Raw genomic sequence first — 20,848 nt, forward strand, 5'->3', positions numbered from 1 at the left:
GGATTCACACCTGCAACCTTATACTTTTCAGGTCACTGTCCCAGTCCATTGAGCTATTCTCAGTGTTGAATATTGTCATACAGTTACTGTATAAAAAAGTAAGCTGTTTCTTCTGTGGTAAGAGTTGTTAGATTCAGCCAAAGTTTAAACTACTCAAATTCAATCATGTTTTGACATACCAAGGTGAAATTGTTGATGGTACTTCAGAGTGATGTCATCTTGAACCCAATAAGGTTTGAAAACCATCAGTAAAAATGATATTTGATTTATTGACACAAAGATATTGAGGCAATAAATACACCCCTTTCAGACATTTTGTATTACATTTCTCATTCCATTTCACCCTATATAAAAATATACCTGCCCGCACACTATCCCAATACATGCCGTTTACCTCCTTCCTAACATAATTCACGCCAAAGCAGAAATGCTGTAGCGGACGCATGAGGTTTAGATGACGACCAAAAATTGCCTCTCACAGTCAAAACACATTGCTCTCAACACTGTTACCAGAATTTCTTAAAGATGGCTTGAAGACCGCTTTCCAGAACCAGTCTACTTACGATCAAGAATAGCCTCATTGGCAAAATGTTTAAGGCACAGTTCATTATCAACTCCTTGCAGGCATAGATGTACTATAGCCGACGCTCACTTCCCATTAAACCACACAACATGCACTCTCAAAGTGACCAACAAGATTATTTTAACTCACAAACAACAATATTAAAAAACATCTATCTGAACGAACGCAACAACTGAAAACCCTTGCATAGCTGTTGTAACCAAACTATTTTCCACAAGTTTTTGTGTTTTTTGAAGCTGCGTGCGCATTATCATCAAGACCCCATGTATATGGCAAGATAACGTCCAAACTAACAATTTCTCCAAATCTGACTGCAGCTTTGTATACCATATGTACCGTGTTATGGTTGTTTGAGTTAAACAACTTGCTTAATGAATTAAATGGCTGTTAAATGTCAAATCCAACTATAAATGTATATAAGAGAGAGTTCCAATCAAATCTGAATTATTTTTAAAACTAAAGATTTAAAAGACAACCTTTGCCTAAACTGACATGCACCAACTCAGAGAACTGAGTGTTAACATCCATTTACACACACATTTAGTCTCTATTTTTTACTCTACACTTAAGGCATAACTATGTTTAACTTAATGTCTGCACCTCTCTGTCACCATCTGTCTCTGGAGTGGGGGGTGGGGGCTTCACAGGGTGGTTACAGGTGTAAACAAGTTAAATTGAAGACTTTAAGACCTTTTAATAACACTTCCAATTGAAATTAAAGACCAAATTTACGATGGAAATACAAATCAAAAGTGGAGATATACAGTAATCTTCCCAAACACTGATGTATGTTCAATATCAACTGTATGGTAAAATGACAACAATCGGTTGAGTTTAAGAACACTGGGCCTCATTCACCAAATGTTCTTACGAACAAATTTGTTCTCAAACCCCACTTACGCAGTTTTCACGAAGATTCTGGCATTCACCAATGTTTTTTTATTTGAGATTTGTTCTTAGGTAAGAACAGAATTTACGCACACCAAAGAGCACTCTTACGCACAATTGAGAGCTGATATGTTTGCGCAAAATAAATAGTTATACCTTTTTCGTCCGTTCTAATTTAAAATGGAATATTTCTCTCCTTTATAATTTTCCAACTAATAATTTTCATATTTTACACTTTTTTAGTTTGTTTGTTTTAATAATTACACACTCCACTTACACTTCTGCTCATTTGTAATGCACTTGGAATTTCCATTGTGTATGAATTGTGCTAGGCCTATATAAATCAGTATTTTACAATCACAATGAAAGTTTTTTCAATACCTTTAACAAGTTTCCTAAACTCTTAACACAGTGAGTACAACATCTGTCTGTGTAGGCTGTACAATTAACACATTTCTTGTTGCTTTGAAACAAAATGCATAGGGTAAATACACATTTTAAATGCTTGAACTTCTTTTACACACAAGCTTAACCAAGACCAAAACAATTGAATTTTACTGCCCAATTTACCAATGCTTTCACACTGTCAGCAAAACAGATAACATCATGTTCAAAACCTAAATTATTGGCTTAAGTCAAAGTGAACAGCTGTTTATATTGTGAATTGAAACAGAAATATATCCCCTGTATTGTATTCTATTGCTACTGAGAAATTGCGAAGTTATGCAAATACTGTACATCACAGCTGATTCCCAACTAAGAAACACTCAGGTGTTGAGGTTCTTTCAAATGCATGACCATATGGTATAGACAGTAAAGAGAACCTCTTTGGGCTGATCTGGTGTGGGGGGAAAAAACAATATAGAGCAGCAAAAGAAAGTAAGAATACAGTAATGCCTGCACAAGGGAGAGGAAGACAAGTACCAGGACAAGGGAGAGGAGTGGGACAAGGGAGAGGGAGACAAATACCAGGACAAGGGAGAGGAAGACAAGTACCAGGACAAGGGAGAGGAGTGGGACAAGGGAGAGGAATACAAGAACAAGGCCAAGGGACAGGAAGACAAATACCAGGACAAGGGAGAGGAAGACAAGTACCAGGACAATGGAGAGGAAGACAAGGACAAGGGAGAGGGACAAGGGAGAGGGAGAGGGAGAGGGAGAGGAGTTAGAATGTGTGGTGGCTCTCAGAGAAGGGCCAGAGCTCGGGTATTTCTTGCCCTGTTGCAAATGAAGCCTTTACTGCAGCAATTATGTTATGTCTTCTTTTTTTTTTCAATACAGTAACCGTACATTCTATAAAGCTACTCTGAGAGGAGTCATTCAAAAAACTGTAAACTTGCCTTGCTTTGCCTTTAATTCAAATCAATTATGGTAACAGGGAACTTTGCCATCAAATAATAAGTGACTTATCACTGTATTTATGGACCCAAAGTAGGCTTATTCCGTACACTAGGACTACACCACACAATGGTATTTATTGCTGCTGCAAAATGTTGCAGATTGTTCCCTGAGGAACCTCACATGTACCTAACATGTTACGTACGATGTTAAAGGTAACAATGTTCGACTGACAGTACTGGACCAGCGGAGGGTGTCAACGGTGTAGCCGGGCACAAACGATGCAGTGGGGTCATTCGGATTATGTACATTTATTAATACAGCTGAAAAAAGGTATCGGCAAGCCGCAACAAGTGAACAAATAACAAGGATCAATAGACAAGGGACGTACCAGTACATAAAGTCACGGAGAAGGGACTATGAGCGATTCGCGATGAGACAAACAAAGTGCACTACGCTAAGGACCGAAACGGCCCTGTTGGAAAACCACTAACTAACCTAGTATTTCCTAACCTAACTACACTAAACTCTAAGTTACAAAAGGTGCAGGTGGAACCGCTCCTAAACTACTGTGCATAACATCGGTTATCTAAGTGTTGAGGAGTATAGCCATGGGTCTCTACACTAACTCCCTTCTCCTCTTACACATCTGGACAGCCGCTCAGCGCGACTCGCCCCTCTCCCCCATACGCCAACCAAAACACGCTTTATCGGTGACGACGGTGTCTAATTAGGCCCGATTAGATACAGCCGCCTCAGGTCCGGATCTTGACGTCGGGGCTCGCACTCCGACGTCATCATCAGCACCGTCACAGGAACACCTACAGACAGGACACAAACAAAACACACACACCCTACAGGCTACCTGTTGGAACGCTTTAGGCTACCAAGAGCAGTCCTCATTGGATATTTGTAACAGTCCAAAAACCAGTCATTTTTTTGCTTAAGAATTCAGATTTAAGCATTACAGCATTCACTGCATGAGTAATTGCATACCATGCATCGGTTTTCTTTTCTGATTTGTATCCACAGCCGACGCTATTACGTAAATATGATGTGTCGTTTGTCGCTAACTTCTTGCAGCTGTACCTCCACTTCAGAATTATTATTACGTTTTTCTGTCTTTTGTTGAGGCCTCCACCGTCTTTACCACGTTGTTTTGACATTTCTCTGAGTGTGCACACGGCCCTGCCATATCATGCCCTTTTATGGGAATTAACGGGGCGTTTACCTATGCTAAATAGGAGCAACGGGGCACAAGCTTTCAACTTACGAAATATTGGGATTCATCATTCTAGGAACCAACCTACGAACAATTCTGCTGTTTAAGAACGCTTCATGAATCACCCATAGATTTTTCTTAGGAACCTTCTTAAGAACAAATTTAAGAAATAACTCAGGAAGATATTGGTGAATGAGGCCCACTGACTAAATGTGTGTAATGTGAAAGGATAACACAAAAATGTAATTGCTGTCCTAAATTATATTTTTTATTACACAATGGTGGAACAGAAACTAGCAATTCCATGAATCCCATGGAAACAAAGGCAAATGTGTGAGATGTACTGATGTGGAGCACAAATCATCCAAGAAGCAGTACTTCTCTTGAGTGGTTTTTATTCAGATGACTAATCATAGGATTCAAGTCAAAAGTTTACAACTTGAACTGGTTTCATTACTTAAGACACTAAAAGTCAGCAGCTTGGCATGCTGTGACATGGAAAGGATTAAACATTTAGACTTTCATCAAGTTAAAATTGCTGGTTTGTCCTTTTTCATCAATGTCCTCAAAAAAGTAGTCTGTAGAGCTACTGTGTCTGTGGGGTGACTGTCTGTCTCTGGAGGGGCAAGCAGGGCCCGCAGGCAGGGGCATGCAGGGCCCGCAGGCAGGGGCAAGCAGGGCCCGCAGGCAGGGGCAAGCAGGGCCCGCAGGCAGGGGCAAGCAGGGCCCGCAGGCAGGGGCAAGCAGGGCTCGCAGGCAGGGGCAAGCAGGGCCTGCCAGTTTATCTAAACAAGTAATCAAAATTGACAGGCCAAAAGACTGTGCCTGGATTCAAACCTGTGACCTTATGCTTTGCAGTACAACGTTTCAACCCATTGAGCTACCCGCAAGGCTGAGAACTTCTGGTCAGTTTCAGTCAAAAAAACAAAAAGCTGTATATCCTGTATCATGGCTTGTTCGATTCGGCCAAAGCTTAAACAGCTGTAATTCAATGATCTTTTGACATATCAAGGTCAAATCGCGCATGGTACTTCAGAACGATGTCATCCTGTTTAACTAAACATATACTCAAATTTAAGACCGACTCAGTGTGCCTGGATTCAAACCTACAACCTTATACTTTGCAGGTCACCATTCCAGCTCGTTGAGCTTTTCTCAGTGTTGAGTATTGGCATGTTCAGTTACTGTACAAAAAAAAGCTGTTTCTCCAATGGTGAGAATTGTCAGATTTGGTCCAAGTTCAAACAGCTGTCATTCTGTCATATTTTGACATATCAAGGTGAAATTGTTATGGTACTTCAGGGGCGTGTCACCTTAAAGTCTATTAGGTTTGAAAACCCATCATTCAAAATGACATTTGATTTAGTGACACAAACATATTGAGGCAATGTGGATATTTATATAAATACACTCCTTTCAGCCATTTTGTATTTTATTCAATTACTATAAGTAACGTTTTTAAATACGTCAATGATACATATCTGTACAAAATATCAAGTTAATTAGACCTTTGGTTCAAGAGAAGAGGTATTTTTAAAGTTTTCCCAAATTATCACTGTACAGGAAAATAGATCAGGCGGACCTTATGGGTCCTTGAGGCTTTTTTTTCCCTCATGAAAAATAAGGCATGCACACCAAGTTTCAAAAGAATTGGAGCAATGGGGTGGAAATGCAACCACTCTGTAAAGTGGACATTTGGGGCGTCGCCTGTGGCGCCCCCTATGGTCTGATATGGGTCTGTGTTTGGGCCGTAGTTGTGGCATGTTGTATCAATATGCCAAATTTCAAAACGTTTTACCAATGTGTTCATGAGATAAATTACAATAATAATAAGAATAATAATACCAACAGTTACAATAGGGTCCTCCTGACGCGTTGTCGCGTTAGGGACCGGTTGAAAACTACAAACACTATTTTGAAAAATGTAGACTTTTATAATATTTGTGTGAATATAAAACCTCAAACAGACACCAAAGTATCTTAACAATATCTGGTATACTTCCTCAGCTTTTACTTTTTCAATTAAGTTTCAAATAAAATGATAGAAAATCACAAATCTTTGAAAATAGCTTAATCCTCGCAAATCTTTTTTCAAAATGGTGTCAAAAAATCATACACCAGATTATTTGAATAAAGTCTGGCATACTTCCAGAACCTTTCAATTTAAAAAAATGTTTTAAATAAAACTCAAATAAATTGCTAATCTTTGTTTGTGCACATTTTTAAGATTTTTTGCACTGTGAATTTGCACTGTCAGTTCTGTTTTTGAATAAAAGGTTGGAAATGTTGTCGTTTTTGATCCGATTCATTGATTAATCGAAAAAAGAATCGACAGATATTGATTACTAAAATAGTCGTTAGTTGCAGCCCTAATAAGAAGTGATGCCAATCCTATGCCAATATTTAAACCTCCCATCAATCCTTGCCGGAATAAAGTCTGGATCAAAAGCGACCGATCGCAACAGCCCAGACAGTCTTTCAAGTGGTGGCGATCTACATTCCTTAAACCAGATTCCAAGGTTTAAACTTTTAACATGCTGCCCATACAATATTTTGCTACCTAATATGGATTGTAACGGTGTATCTAGCTGTGAAGTTTACAAATCTTTCAATTTTGCCATATACACTGGATTACAGCAACATGCTAGTGGTCTTAATTGTGCCGCCTTGTAGTAGTCTGTTAGACATGGTAATGCTCTATGCCCTCTGTCTTTAGGAAGTTTCAGTGATTTGAATTGAATCCTTGGTCGTCTACCCCCCCCCCCCCCATATGAATCTTGAAATCCACTTATCCCATTCATTACATTTTTGCATTGGTACTACAGCTGGTAGGGATTGAAAAAAATTAAGGAGCCGGGGGAGTACATTCATTTTTATCGTTTCTATTCTATTATGCATATCTTAGAGCAGTTGGGACCACTTATCAATATTTGCCTTGATGCACTTATCAATATTTGCCTTGATGTTTTTACTTACGGGGCCATAATTGCTATCATATATTTTTGAAATGTCCTTAGGTATTTTAATTCCCAGATACTTACCATTTGAAATGAAATATATTTAGCATGTCTGTCTGAGGAATGTAGTTATAACTTAGAGTTTGTGTTTTTTGCACGTTTAATTTATATCCAGAGTAATTTCCAAAGTCTTAAGCGAGGACATGATTCTAGGAATGCTGACCTCTGGTGTCGTAATAAAGTAATACACCATCTGCGTACAGACAAAACCTTCTGCTCCAAACCTCTAACCATGACTCCTTTTATCACCTCGTCATTCCTGATTAACTGTGCCAGGGTCTCTGTAAACAAAGCGAAGAGGGCGGGGCTGAAGGTGCAGCCTTAGCGGCAGCCTCTCTCCAAATTGACAACCTGAGAGAAGTGTCCATTAATCTTTATTCTGGTGTTTGGTGAGGAGTATAGAGTTCTGATAGTGAATAAAATCAACCTTAAAGCCAAACCTTCCCAACGCCAAGTACAGATATTCCCAGCGAACCAAATCGAACACCTTTTCCGCATCTAAACTAATCACAGTGGCGCCAATATTCCCTTCACATGATCAATAACTTGTAGCACCCGTCTAATACTATCTTGTGTCTGTCTTTCACGCACAAAGCCAGTTTGGTCTGGGTCCACTACTTTTATATTTACATGTATTCATTTAGCAAACGCTTTTATCCAAAGCAACTTCCAAGAGAGAGCTTTACAAAAGTGCATAGGTCACTGATCATAACACCGAGATATCCACAAACATTGTGGGTAGCCAAACATGAAGCATACATTGTGAAAAACTAAAATAAGTGCCAAAGGGAAGAACAATAAGAGCATGTAGTTAAACAAGTTACAATTAAACAACACAAACCTCAAAGTGCAGGAGTGTACCTGTAGAAAAGCAAGCAAGAGTTTTAAATCAGTCACAGCTAACCAACAAGAGCAACAAGTCTCTAAGTAAGAGATTGTGATCCTGGCGCAAACTAACATCAGGTCCAGCAAATCATTCCTAGGTGCCGTTGTATTCCCGGAACAAGTGAGTCTTGAGCCTTTTCTTGAAGGTGGGGAGACAGTCAGTGTCTCTGATGGAGGTGGGGAGTTGATTCCACCACTGGGGGGCTAGACAGGAGAAGAGCTTGTGTTGGGACCGCGTGGTTTTGAGCGGAGGGACCACCAGACGGTTGTCAGAAGAAGACCGTAGGTGGCGGTGTAGGGCAGGAGGAAAGACTTGATGTAGTTGGGTGCAGTCCCGTTCACTGCTCGGAAGGTCAGTACCAGGGTCTTGAATCTGATACCGGCCGTGATGGGTAGCCAGTGAAGGGAGATGAGGAGGGGGGTGACATGGAAGGCTCAGGGTAGGTTGAAGACCTGGCGGGCCGCTGCGTTCTGAATCCTCTGGAGAGGGCAGGTTGCGCATGCTGGGAGATTGGCGAGCAGCGAGTTGCAGTAGTCCAACTTGGAGAGGACAAGTGCTTGGACTAGCAGCTGGGTGGAGTGCTCAGACAGGTATCTCCTGATCTTCCGGATGTTGTAGAGGGTGAACTTACACGACCGAGAGACCGCAGCAATGTGGGCTGTGAGGGAGAGCTTGTCATCCATGGTCACCCCAAGGTTCCTGGCAGAGGATGAGGGGGTCACCGTCGCATATCCCAGGGTGATTTGAAAGATCGTGGGAGATGGGGGGTTTGGCCAGGATGATAAGAAGTTCTGTTTTGGCGAGGTTCAGCTGGAGGTGGTGGTTGGTCATCCAGGCGGAGATGTCTGTGAGGCAGGCCTCAGTCCTAGCTGACATCCCCGGATCAGTCGGGGGGAACGACAGGTTTAGCTGCGTGTCGTCAGCGTAGCAGTGGTAGTTCTACTATTATATGTTCTAACCTTTTTACTAATATTGACGCATATAGCTTGTAGTCAATATTGAGTACCGAGATTGGCCTATACGCGCTACATTCTTCTCTGTCCTTCCCCTCTATAGGAATAACCAAGATGATTGCCTCCCTCCATGTGCTTGGTGGTTTACCGTTTAAGTGTATAGCTAAAGCAATCAAAAATCATAGGCATCATATCATCCTTAAAGGGGCGATTGACTGGGTTTTTGGGGTATTTCACACTGTTCCTTAATGTCTCCGAATAGGGTATATAACATTGGTTGGGTTGAAAATGGCCCGAGTGCTCTTCTATGCCCCCTGATAGATCCTCTGAAATGTTCCTGGGAAAAAACACTAGCTTTTCTCCTTTTATGGTATGCTCATTAATATTTAGATGAGCTGCGCGCTGATTGGTTGGTTGGTTTTCAACGAGTGAAGCTGGGGAGCAAAAACGCAACACGGCCAACAACAGCACTCGGTGAAACACCAAAGTTGGAGACTTGTAATAAAAACGTAAAAATAAATTTATTGTGTCTACACAACACTGTTTTCAACAGATTTACTACATATCATTTGAAATGATAACATTACTTGTTTCCACTTCTGTTGTTGAAGCAAACTGGATTGACTTGGGTGGGTAGAACGTTAGGCTACAGTTTAGCAACCAAACCACATCCTGATTCTACTCGGCTTCAGTTAGCTAGCTAGCTCTAAATAACTTGCTGAAAAATAACATGACCAAGATCTGGACAAACATGCATCTTGAATTGTAAATTTACATTACACAGGTTATTTATTTGAATGAAACACAGTCAGGAACATGAATCAACGTTAGCCCCATTGCCAATAAACTAGGCTAAATTATCACACATTCTACCTATGCTCTTGCGTTAGCAAGCTAAACTTGTTTACATGCCTACAGTCTAGGTGTTACAAGTAACAGTTAGTAGCGATGCTACGTATCCTGTATCAAGCACCTGCCTTTCTCCAGTTCTTTCAAATAGATTATCTAGACAGGCGTTAGCAATAAGCCAGACTGCTGTTCGTTTTCTGGCTAATTTTCGGAAGCTTCCCTTCTAATGCCGACTACAGCTAGTCTAGCTAGAGTCATTTGGTATGTGTAGAAACTTATTTAGCATTCTACCTGGTATGCTATATTATACAGGAAACGTTAGCATTGCTAATAACTGTTAGCACAACATCATACTGTCCTTATAGGCGGTTGCAACGAGCCTACGGTCGGAACAGCACCTCTTTCCAGGTTCAGCTTACTAGCAAATCCTGCTTGCAATTGTCCAAGGTTGTCAAAACTGTCTTGGGTGAAATGTTCAGAGCAAATGAATGATTGAGTGTCAAACTTCGCCGGGATCTTCTCATAGACAACAGCAGCCATGCCTGTTGAATGTTTGGCTCCTTGGGAAGACTGAGTGTTAGCCTTCCCTGTAGGCTACAGCCTTGAACACAGCATTTACGACCGTGGTCCATTTTCAATATTCTTGTTACAATTCAAAACGTTCTTCTTTGTAATTCCTTATAAGTAGCTTACACAGAGCAACGCGCAGCTAAACTAGTATCGGAGATTGCCGCTACCTCGGGCTGGTCAGGATGTAAATTCTGGGGCGTGACAAAGATACAGACCAGAGCCAATAAGAGGGCGATCACCGGTCCTACGTAGGACCGGTAGCTTTGTTGAAAAGCTAGCGTTTTACAGCCAAATGTTTTCTTTTTGAGATTTGAATAGGAAAGAGGTGTCAATGGACTTTGATATTCACGGTATGTTCAGTTTACCCACCGAACTGTCGTTATTCAACTATGACAAGGTAAAATCGGTTTTGCAGTCAATTGCCCCTTTAATATTTAGATGAGCTGCGCGCTGATTGGTTGGTTTTCAATGAGTGAAGCTGGGGAGCAAAAACGCAACACGGCCAACAGCAACACTCACTGAAACACCGAAGGTGGAGACTTGAAATAAAAACGTGCAAATAAATCTATTATGTCTACACAACACTGTTTTCAACAGATTGACTACATATAATTTGAAATGATAACGTTAGTTGTTTCTACTTCTGTGTCGTAGCAAACTGGATTGATTTAGGTGGGTAGAACGTTAGGCTACAGCTTAGCAACCAAACTACTTCTCGGCTTCAGTTAGCTAGCTGTTGTAGCTCTAGATATCTTGCTAAAAAATAACCTGACAAAGATCTGGACAACCATGCATCGTGAATTGTAGATTTACATAACACAGGTTATTTATTTGAAAGAAACACAGTCAGGAACATGAATCAACGTTAGCCCCACTGCCAATAAACTAGGCTAAATCATCACACATTCTACCTTTGTTCTTACGTTAGCAAGCTAAACAATTTTACATGCCTACTAGTACAGTAGATGTTTTCGCTATCTAACTGTTCTTGCATTCCTTGCAAATCAGCGTTAATAAAAAGCAGATGAGCTAGAGTCAATCTAACATTGACTAGACGGGCATGGCTGATGTTTGTCTATACCGTAGCATAGAAGATCCCTGTGCAGTTCGACCCTCAACAAGTTTACTTGAACCATTTCACCAAGGACGATTTTAAAAACCTGGTTTTGTGGTGGCGGGCCGCCACGACAAAATCAACATAGGGGAAACACTGCAGTTGGAAATTCACTCTATTAGAAATTAGTATCGCGACTCCCCTCCTTTTCCCTTTCTTTTAAGACAAATAAAAAGTATTTTTAAAACCTAGTTTTTTTTTTTACTTTACTTTTCATGTTACGTGTAGTTAAGATGGGTCTCTTGCCAGAACATTACATTCAACTTTTCCCTTTTCATCTTTGCAATTACCTTACCCCTCTTAATTGGATTGTGTAAACCGTTAACATTCAGGGTAATCACCTTATATTCCTGACATTGCATTTAAACCCACAGTAAAAAAAAAAGAGTTATGTACCATCGGTGACCAAACCTGAACTATTCTTGAACCGTAACATGAACTCAACAAGTGAATACAAGACAAAACAAACGAATATAACACAAAATTCTGGTAGACCTCCATTTTGAAGTAGAAACCCACTTCTTTTTGTGGGGGGAGCATTATAGTTAACTCCCAGGGCCTTCCTTCAGTGCAACCTATAATACCCCTACTTAATGTGTATTCTGTGCCCTTTTTGTGTTACCAGATCCCTTACCCAGATTCGGTCAACCATATTCACTCCGTAAGCTAAGGGAAAGCCAACATAATTCAAAGAAAAAATAATAAAATGATCCAATATTCAGTATATAAAAAATAAATTCCTCTTAGTAGGGTGGACAAAGTTGAAATTGAAGCAACAGACAGTCCTTGCGTTAACATAACAAGGGCATACAGTTTCATTCCTTAAAAACATTTTGTTAAGAAATGTCCTTAACTGGGCAGTAAACTTGCTTACCCGATTCTTTGCCGTTTATTATGAATAATCCTGTTTCAGCCTGTTACCCCTGTCTATCTTGATCGGTGAAAACCTTGCAGCCTCTCCTTAATCAACTCTTGGCGGGTATGTCGGCTTGGAGTAGAAGACCCTGCTCGCTGCCTGGTCCTCCTCATCTTCTCCGGGATCCTAGACTCATCAGCCGACTTCTCCAGATCAACAGAGATTCCCCTGGTTAAGTACCATTCCGCTTCTGCCGCGCTCCCGTAGGTTAGCGGCCCATCGTTGAAGAAGACTCGTAGCTTGGCTGGCGGTGGTGTTTGGAATCGTATTCCTTTCTCATAAAGAATTCTTATTTGCGCATACTCTTTCCTCTTTGCCAACGTTTCAGCAGGGTAGTTGTGGTTGAAGTAGATCCTCTTGTCGCTGCGGTAAATCTCCTTCTTCCATGCAGAGTGCAACACCAGTTCTTAAGTTTCAAACTCCTGGAAGCAAGCAATCACTGACCTGGGCTGCACATCATTTGGCGGCCTGGGGCAGAGCGCTCTATGGCATAGCTGAATACCCAGCTTCGGCGAGGGGCTCCGACTCTTTTTTAATGAAATTGTCAATAAACTGCTGGATATTGTTTCCCTCAGTCCCCTCCGGGATGCCTTAAATGCAGAGATTGTTACACCTTGAGCGTGCTTCCTGGTCGGTAAGCTGCATCTGTAAACGTTCCTGAGTTTGTAGGGAGCTACTCAGCACCTCTTTGAAGTCCCAGTTCCACTCTTCTAGTTCGGCTACTGCTTCGCCCACCCTGTCAGTTGTAGCTTTGAGATCGGCTACCAATTTGCCCAGCTTCTATTTTATTTCCTCTTGTACGTCAGTTGGCTCTTGTTTCAAATTGTCTCTGATTCTGTTTCGAAAGTTGCCCAATTCAGACTTAATCTCCGTGGCCATATTTCTTATGTCTTCACGTATGGCGGTGATGTTACCTTCCATGTCTAACGCAGCTAATGTTAGCTCGGTATTTTGGCTGTTTTATTAGTTTTATCCACTTTCCCCACATGGCTTTCCATTGCTCCTCTTGTTTTTCTTTCCCCTTCCATCATCAATGGGCACAAATTTGAAAAAGTCAAATGTATTTAAATTGGGGAATAAACTCAGACCGACTGGGAGGTGTTTATGCAACCATTCGCTTCAGTCTCGTCACCGGAAGTCTTGAGCAACAGTTCTATAACCATACACATTGTTTAATATAAGAAAATGACCATTAGCCAGTGACCTTTTACCATCTGCTCTGTATGTAATGATATCTCCTGGGAACCTATTAAAACAGATTGCTACACCAGCAGACTTGTTGGTTCCATGACTAAACAATATTCGATCAACCCACTGGTTACTCCAGAATTTTACATCTGGGTCGGAAGAATGAGTTTCCTAAAGCAAAATGCATTGTGTTCTGCGCCCTTTGCAAAATAAAAATAAAGCTTTCCTTTTAATTATTTTTTTAGACCCCTCACATTTAACGTAGCAGATGAAAAAGTGCAATTGAACATTAAGTTGGATAAATAACAAACCAATCCAACAACAGAACTTAGAAGTAACTTGTAAAAGATGTGCAACACTGTAAGTAACAAATAAAGTGTCCCATGTTATTCTCTTACACTCATTTTAGGTTTGCAAGTCAAACCTGTTTCTCCTATTTAGCCAATTTGACAACCCTCTATGTATCCTTGAGGCCCACGGTAGTACACATGTTTTCCTTCCCGGTGAGCTTGCTCGATCTGCGGCCACAGCTTCTTCCTCGCCTCTCTGTCCTCCAGCGGTAGCATCTCAACGAAGCGGATGCCTCTCTCCTTGCATACCGGGAAATCCTTGCTTTGGCGCCATATCTCTTCCTTGACCAGCCTCCGAGCAAACAGAATGACCACATGTCGATTCTTGTTGCCCTCCTTTCGGCCAACCCGGTGGACAATGTCGACGGCGTCCTCTAACTGATGCTTTTTACATGTCGGGAGCAATCTTGGCGAAGAGGTATATGTTGTCTGTTCTGATGTTTTCATTGTTTTTCTCCTTTAGGCCTTTGAGTTTCGCTATGCGACTCCAGTTTGCCAATTTTCTTAGTCTTTGTCTTCTTCCACATTAGATTGAACCGCTTTGGCTAAGCTTGCAATCATACAGCTACTCTGCTTAGCTTGCCTTTTGAGTTGTGCTAATTTTGCTCGGTGTTGTGGGGACTGATCCGGAATATTTTCTTTTGTTAGCCATACTAACATCCATCGCGTAGTCGTGGTCGACGGCGCCGTCGTGTATAACAGTGGTTTCTGCATCTTTCGACATTCGCTCATTTGAACTCAACGTTTCTTGGTCTATCACACTATTTACATTGTCAATTACAGTTTAAGTGTCAGTTATCAAGTGCAAATTCAAAGTTTTGGGACACAGTCACTGCAGCCTTAGATGCTGTTGCTGCTCAACACGCCATCTTGCCCGGAACGGTGGTTACAAAGTTGTCTGCTAGCTTGTTGTGCTACCTAACCATTTAAATGACATCGCCCTCTACAGTCATTGGTTCATACAGAGACATGCAGCTGTCACATGGCTCTTCTTTCATTGGCTCCCTTGGATAGATCTTACACGTGTGTATGTATTAAGGCTGATTTATACTACTCTGACACCGTTACGGACAGACAAGATGGACGGATTGGTGGAATTTATAGTACTCCGAAGGCTGTGGGTGCTGAAAACAATTCACCGCCAGAAGAGTAGGTGGCACTAAACTGCGATGCTAGCTAGGTTATCGAAAAGTCGTTGCAAATTTACAAATTAGCCGTTTCATCAATAAAATAAGCACATTTTCAACAACTAACACTGCCCATTCCTCATCACATTTTAATTCAGATGCTGATTGACATGTACTGTTTAACTGAAATATGAATTGTAAAAACAGCAATGGTGGTCAAAGGATTCTGTTCGTCTTGTTGGTCACGGCAACCCCCTGGCGGAAGCGGTTCTTAATACGGACCAATCACAGCCAAGGGGTATCCGTAAAATGACGGACTAGCGGACGGATAGTCAGGAGGTGCGAGTAGAGCTCTCTGAGGGGCTCAGAGAGGGCGTTCCACATTGGAGAGGGCGTTCCCTGTGTCTGTCTACGTGAAAACTGAGTTGTATAATTTGTCCTTGAGTGCGTGTCTGTGTCTTGAAGTGGCCCTGCTTAGGCTAATAAATGACATTCTCAGACAAGATAAGTTTCTTCCTGTTTACCTAAGTCTGGTCGTTGCTAGTTCATTTGGGGGTGGCCTGTCTGCACACAAGGCTAAACCCAGTATCATTTTATACAGAATAAGAGGTTACATTCTTAACTTTTCTGACAAGGTATTTGTAGAAAACTCAGACCAGAGGACCAATCAGAGTGAAGGGACTGTGACTGGAAGAAAGCACGCCAAGCTGCGGCAAATTAATTTTGTACTATTTTTCATTATTTTATGTCGAAATGCCTGTAGGGCTGTTTTGGCAGCCCCTTTGTCACTGGTCACCCAGACACTCGTCTGGGACAGTCGTTGATTTGCATGAATGCTAAAATGACAATCACACCTTAATGACACACCTCTGGAGAGATGATCTCAACAGTTGAAGAGGAAGGTGGACAGAGGAAGACTCTGAAATTATCATTAGAAGTTGTGTTCTTGTAAATATCGTTCTAAACAGCTTTTAATGTTGTGTTTGATATGCTTTTGTTTCTTATTTTATGTATTACATTCTAGTAATCATTTTAATACTGTAACATGTACAGGGTTTACAGAATTTGTGCCTGCAGCAGACCAACATGTGTTTAACGTATTCCCTTGTCTTGCAAGGGCACCACTTCTACTGCAGCCTTGATTAATGATCCAATTTGAATTTGTATGCATTAGACAACTTTTCAGTCATATGACCAGTGTCCCCATTTTAGTCAGGTTTGGGTGTATATAGGAAGAAGTTTTACCAATAACTTTGAGTTATGTTTACGATACAGCTCTGGTGCGTTAGGCGCCTAGTCTTCATTGTAAATACCTTTGTTAACCATTGCTCTGAAGGTATGTTTTGTATTTAATTATATTTCATTATCATTGTCTTGATTATTTTACTATTTATATAATAAACTGTTATTGTGCATTTGAAGTTACTTGTTCTCCTTGAAACATATCTATCACGCTACGGCGGTGAAAACTTTGATGTAGTCCGGTTGATGTGGCTAACTGATTATAAACATAGACTTTTGAAGTTTTTAACTTAAGGCCTCTGAGTAACTTACAGTTGATCTCCACGCTCCAAAGGAATTTACTGGAAACTCTGATCAATTATATATCCTACTAAGTCGGTGGTTAAATCCATATTATAGTAGAGATAAACGACTGATTAGTGGACACGCATACTTTAAGGTCGGTGCTCTGATCAAACAGACAATTTTTACCTACGTCAGAGTGTCATGTAATTAACTGATTAGCGCTCAAGGTTACAAGTAACGCACTTGTGCACATTTCTAAAATTGGAGTCAGATATTAACGATTATCTCCCTGAGAATCTAACCAAAAGTGAATTGTGGTTCCCAAGCCAGGGACAAACACGAAGCGTCCCTGGCCTTTCAATTCACTCCTACATGCCCATTCTAATTTGTACATGCACGCACACACACAATAAATGATGCCTATTATATGCTATGCTACAGAACATATACATTACTTATATCCACAAAATACTTTTATAAAGTAACTTATAGAATTCCATTTGTCCACTGTCTGTGCTGCAGGTATGGGCAGAAGTGGATCCGTGTGGAGAGGACCAGGGAGAAACAGATGGTAGACCTCCACACCGGCACACCATGGGAATCTGTTACATTTACTGCCTTGGGCAGAGACAGACAGATATTCTTCAACATTCTGCAAGATGGTACCTTACTGGACAAAATACACCTTTAATATGATTGCTGTAATTCAAAATAGCCTCTGTAATGGTAAATATTTTGCCTAATTCCCCCCTAATAAGACAAAAGCACAGAAGAGGTGCCTACATTTTTCTTCCTTAGAAAGCTGATATTTGTTATAGAATGTAGAAGTGTGTGGTAAAACACAAACATGTTGAAACATTGCAGAAGAAGCATGTACACCAAGTTTCCAGGAAGCGTGGTATTTGATTGTCAATGTTTTTGTCATGTAATGCAGCAAGGGAACTGGCCCTTAAGCAGGAAGAGGGTCGGACAGTAATGTACACTGCACTGGGTGCTGAGTGGCGGCCCTTCGGGTTTCCGCGGCGACGGCGACCTCTTAGCTCGGTGATCTTGGAGGCAAGGGTTGCTGAGAAAATTGTCGATGATGTAAAGGAATTTATTGGAAATCCCAAGTGGTATACAGACAGAGGTAGTGTATCAACTTCAAGCATACAATTTCATTTTGAGTGTTTCTTTTTGTGGGGAATTTTGGGAGGAGGTGAGAAGTGTCAGGACTCTTGAAGCATGGAAGACATAATCTGGAATGCCATAATGTGAAAAGTACAGTTTTGCAAGCTTGTAAAATAAATGTGCAAGCTTGTAATAAAAATGTTCTAGCTTGTAACTTGAAGTGAACATATTTTTAACGTTTGTAAGCTTTATTATTTTACTTGTATATTTCAGATTCACTTATGAGTATTCAAAATGTGTTTCTATGTAGTTAAGCTGTGAAAGGTTTGAAACTCTGTACTTGGAGGCAAATTTCAAACATTGTAAATTCAGAGGTCCTTTCCATCACTGGTCTTCAACCCTGGTCCTCAGGGACCCCTGCCCTGCATGTTTTAGATGTTTCCCTGCTCCGACACACCTGATTCAAATGAATGGGTTGTTATCCAGCTCAGCAGAAGACTGATAAAAACCATTCATTTGAATCAGGTGTGTTGAAGCAGGGAAACTTCTAAAACATGCAGGCCCGGGGGTCCCTGAGGACCAGGATTGAGAACCACTGCTCTACAATGTCTGCAACCAGCAGCATTGGTGGTCAGATTTTCCTATCAATCATGCTGCGCAGAGGATTGTAGGTCAGGATAGCCAGAAGCATTCAACTTGCATACTGCAAAATGTGACCGGATGCAGTGGGACATTCCTGTATTTTTGAAATACAGCATTTAACACAATGGGGATATCCCAATACTATGTAGTATTCCAGAAGATTTTGTTTGATTGATTAAAGAATGCAACTAATAGTGTTTGGGAGGCTTGGTAGAGTAATCTGATTAGTCAGGAGTAAAAAGGTGCCTCCATAATTTGTCAAATTTTCATCTCACTGTCAGTATTCAGATTTGTTTCAAATTTTCACTTTTGAAACAACTTTTTTGGCATCAGAACCTGTGGGGATGCATTTCTGCATGATTGATAAGAAGATCCAACCAATGAAATTGGCTGCAGGCACTTTACAGGAATTTGATTGGTCAAGGGTTTTGGGACCTCTGTCAATTTACATTATTTCAAATCTGCCTTTGTGTTCAATGTTTCTAAACTTTCAAGGCATTACAACGGTGCCAGAAGTCCGTAACTGCACTTAAACTCATTCTGAATAATTATAATATATATATATTTATATATATATATTTATATATATATATATATATATATATATATATATATATATATATATATATATATATATACTCAATTAATTATAAATACACCAGTGAAATAATTATGCTTACTGACGTTCAAATACACTATATAGACAAGGTATTGGGACACACCTCTTAATCATTGACTTCAGGTGTTTCCTTCAGTTCCATTGCCATGCCATAGCCAGTCTGCCTTTACAAACATTTGTGAAAGAATGGGTCATTCTAAAGAGCTCACCGTATTTGAGCATGGCACTGTAATTGGATGCCACCATTGCAACAAGTCAGTTCATAACATTTATTCCTTCATAGATTCCACAAGCAATTGTAAGTGGTAGTATAGCTTGGAGGGTTCACAAACTTTAAAACAGCACTGTATATATCTATTGGGTGTGCCCAAGCCTTCGGCAAGAGCACAACCTTTGTTCTCTCACATATATCTTATTATTGGTGGCCAAGCCGCGAAGCAGCGAAGTTTCTACGTATTATTATTATTATTATTATTATACATCTTCTTCTGCCATGGGAGTCTATGGCAGCCCCTAGAACCGTGTGGTCAGATGTTATGAAATTTGGTACACTCTTTGGGGCCAGTCCCCTCATCAATTTCACCAAGTTTCATGTCTCCATCTCAAACCCTCTAGCGCCACCAATGGGTCAAAGTTGAAGGTGTGTTTACACACATTAGTTTTGAACCACATGCCTCATTTTCGAAAATGAGGTATCGTATTCCCTGGATCAAGACGAGTCCAACGCACTCCGACGTCATACCCAGTTATTTAGATTTTCAGCCATTGTGAATTTGAAGGAATAACTTTTCGCAACTCTTCCTCCATTTCTTGTTAAATCTTCTTCAGAATTGCTACAGATGATCTTCAGACCGAGCCTCACAAAACTTATATGGATTTTTGATTTTCAAAATTGTTTGTTAGTTTCAGCCAATCAAATTGAGCAACTGATCCGGGAAAAGGGAAGTGAGGTCAATTCTTAGCCAATCTTTGATGCAATGACTCCAAACTTGGTGTTTGGACTCGTGAACCTCTTATTAAGATGTCTGAGACAGGTAGTGTCATTTGACATCTAGGGTGCACTACAATAGGCAGGATTTTGTGTTGACCAATAACTGTTGATTTGTTTGTCTTATTTAAGTGATTGCTTTCTCTCATGATATCTTAGTAGATCCCGTGTCTGACACGTTAACTTGTGATACCAGCCAATTTGATGTGGCCGCCATTTTGAATTAATATAAAGGTGTTTTGCTACCTGTCCTATAAAGAGTTCCCTATTCCTCCAACAAAATGTATCCAATATTCACCAAATTTGGCACAGATTATCTTCAGACCACAATCACCTTGACATGTCAAAATAGGACTGAATTACAGCTGTTTAAACAAATCTGACAACCGCTTGCCAGTTGAAAAACTGCTTATATTTTTACACAGTAACTTTCCAGCACTGAGAATAGCTCACGAGGATAAATTGGTGTCCTGGCAAGGGCAACGAAAGAAGTTCAAAGCCAACAAGCCTGCCATGTCACTGTTTTTTTGTTTAGTGAGACTGTGAGCCACTGCAAAGGAAGCCAGGTACAAGGCAGTCGCTAACTACCTGTAGTCTAGCTGTATATAGTCATGGCAATCCTCACAGAAACTATCAAAATTATTTTAGATTTTCGACCGTTTGATCGGTACAGCCAATAAATCTCTGCGGCAAAGCCGGCAAAGGGGAAGTTGTATCTCAGCAAATCTTTGATGGATTCAAAGCTGCATTTACTCAGAACCCTGTTCTGAGGATGTCTAAAATGTTTTTCGTTCATTTTACCTGCTTTACCGGCTTGGCCACATCATTGCTGCTTGCAGCTATATGTATTATTATTTTTGCCCCCCTAAGATCTGTCAATATTTTGCCTACATACAGCATTGGTGCCAAAAGTTTTGTCTTGGTAGAGATTTAGTTGCTTGTATTTTTATTTACGTTCTGT

The 20,848-nt window shown here is 40.6% G+C and overlaps 1 protein-coding gene across 4 annotated transcripts in view; it reads left to right on the top strand.

Annotated features, from left to right (window-relative positions):
• The window catches only part of bcs1l (BCS1 ubiquinol-cytochrome c reductase complex chaperone), a 40,233-nt gene that overhangs the window by 8,591 nt on the left and 10,794 nt on the right, over positions 1-20,848 (top strand). For all 4 annotated transcript variants that reach the window (XM_084689416.1, XM_084689417.1, XM_084689418.1 and 1 more), the window contains exons 3-4: positions 17,051-17,190; positions 17,463-17,657. In XM_084689416.1, coding sequence (XP_084545542.1) covers positions 17,051-17,190; positions 17,463-17,657 — 335 coding nt within the window. The remainder of the gene's footprint in view (positions 1-17,050; positions 17,191-17,462; positions 17,658-20,848) is intronic.

This window comes from Hypomesus nipponensis, chromosome 23 (genome assembly GCF_054491055.1).
Source record: "Hypomesus nipponensis isolate SF chromosome 23, ASM5449105v1, whole genome shotgun sequence".
NCBI classification, from domain to species: Eukaryota; Metazoa; Chordata; class Actinopteri; order Osmeriformes; family Osmeridae; genus Hypomesus; species Hypomesus nipponensis.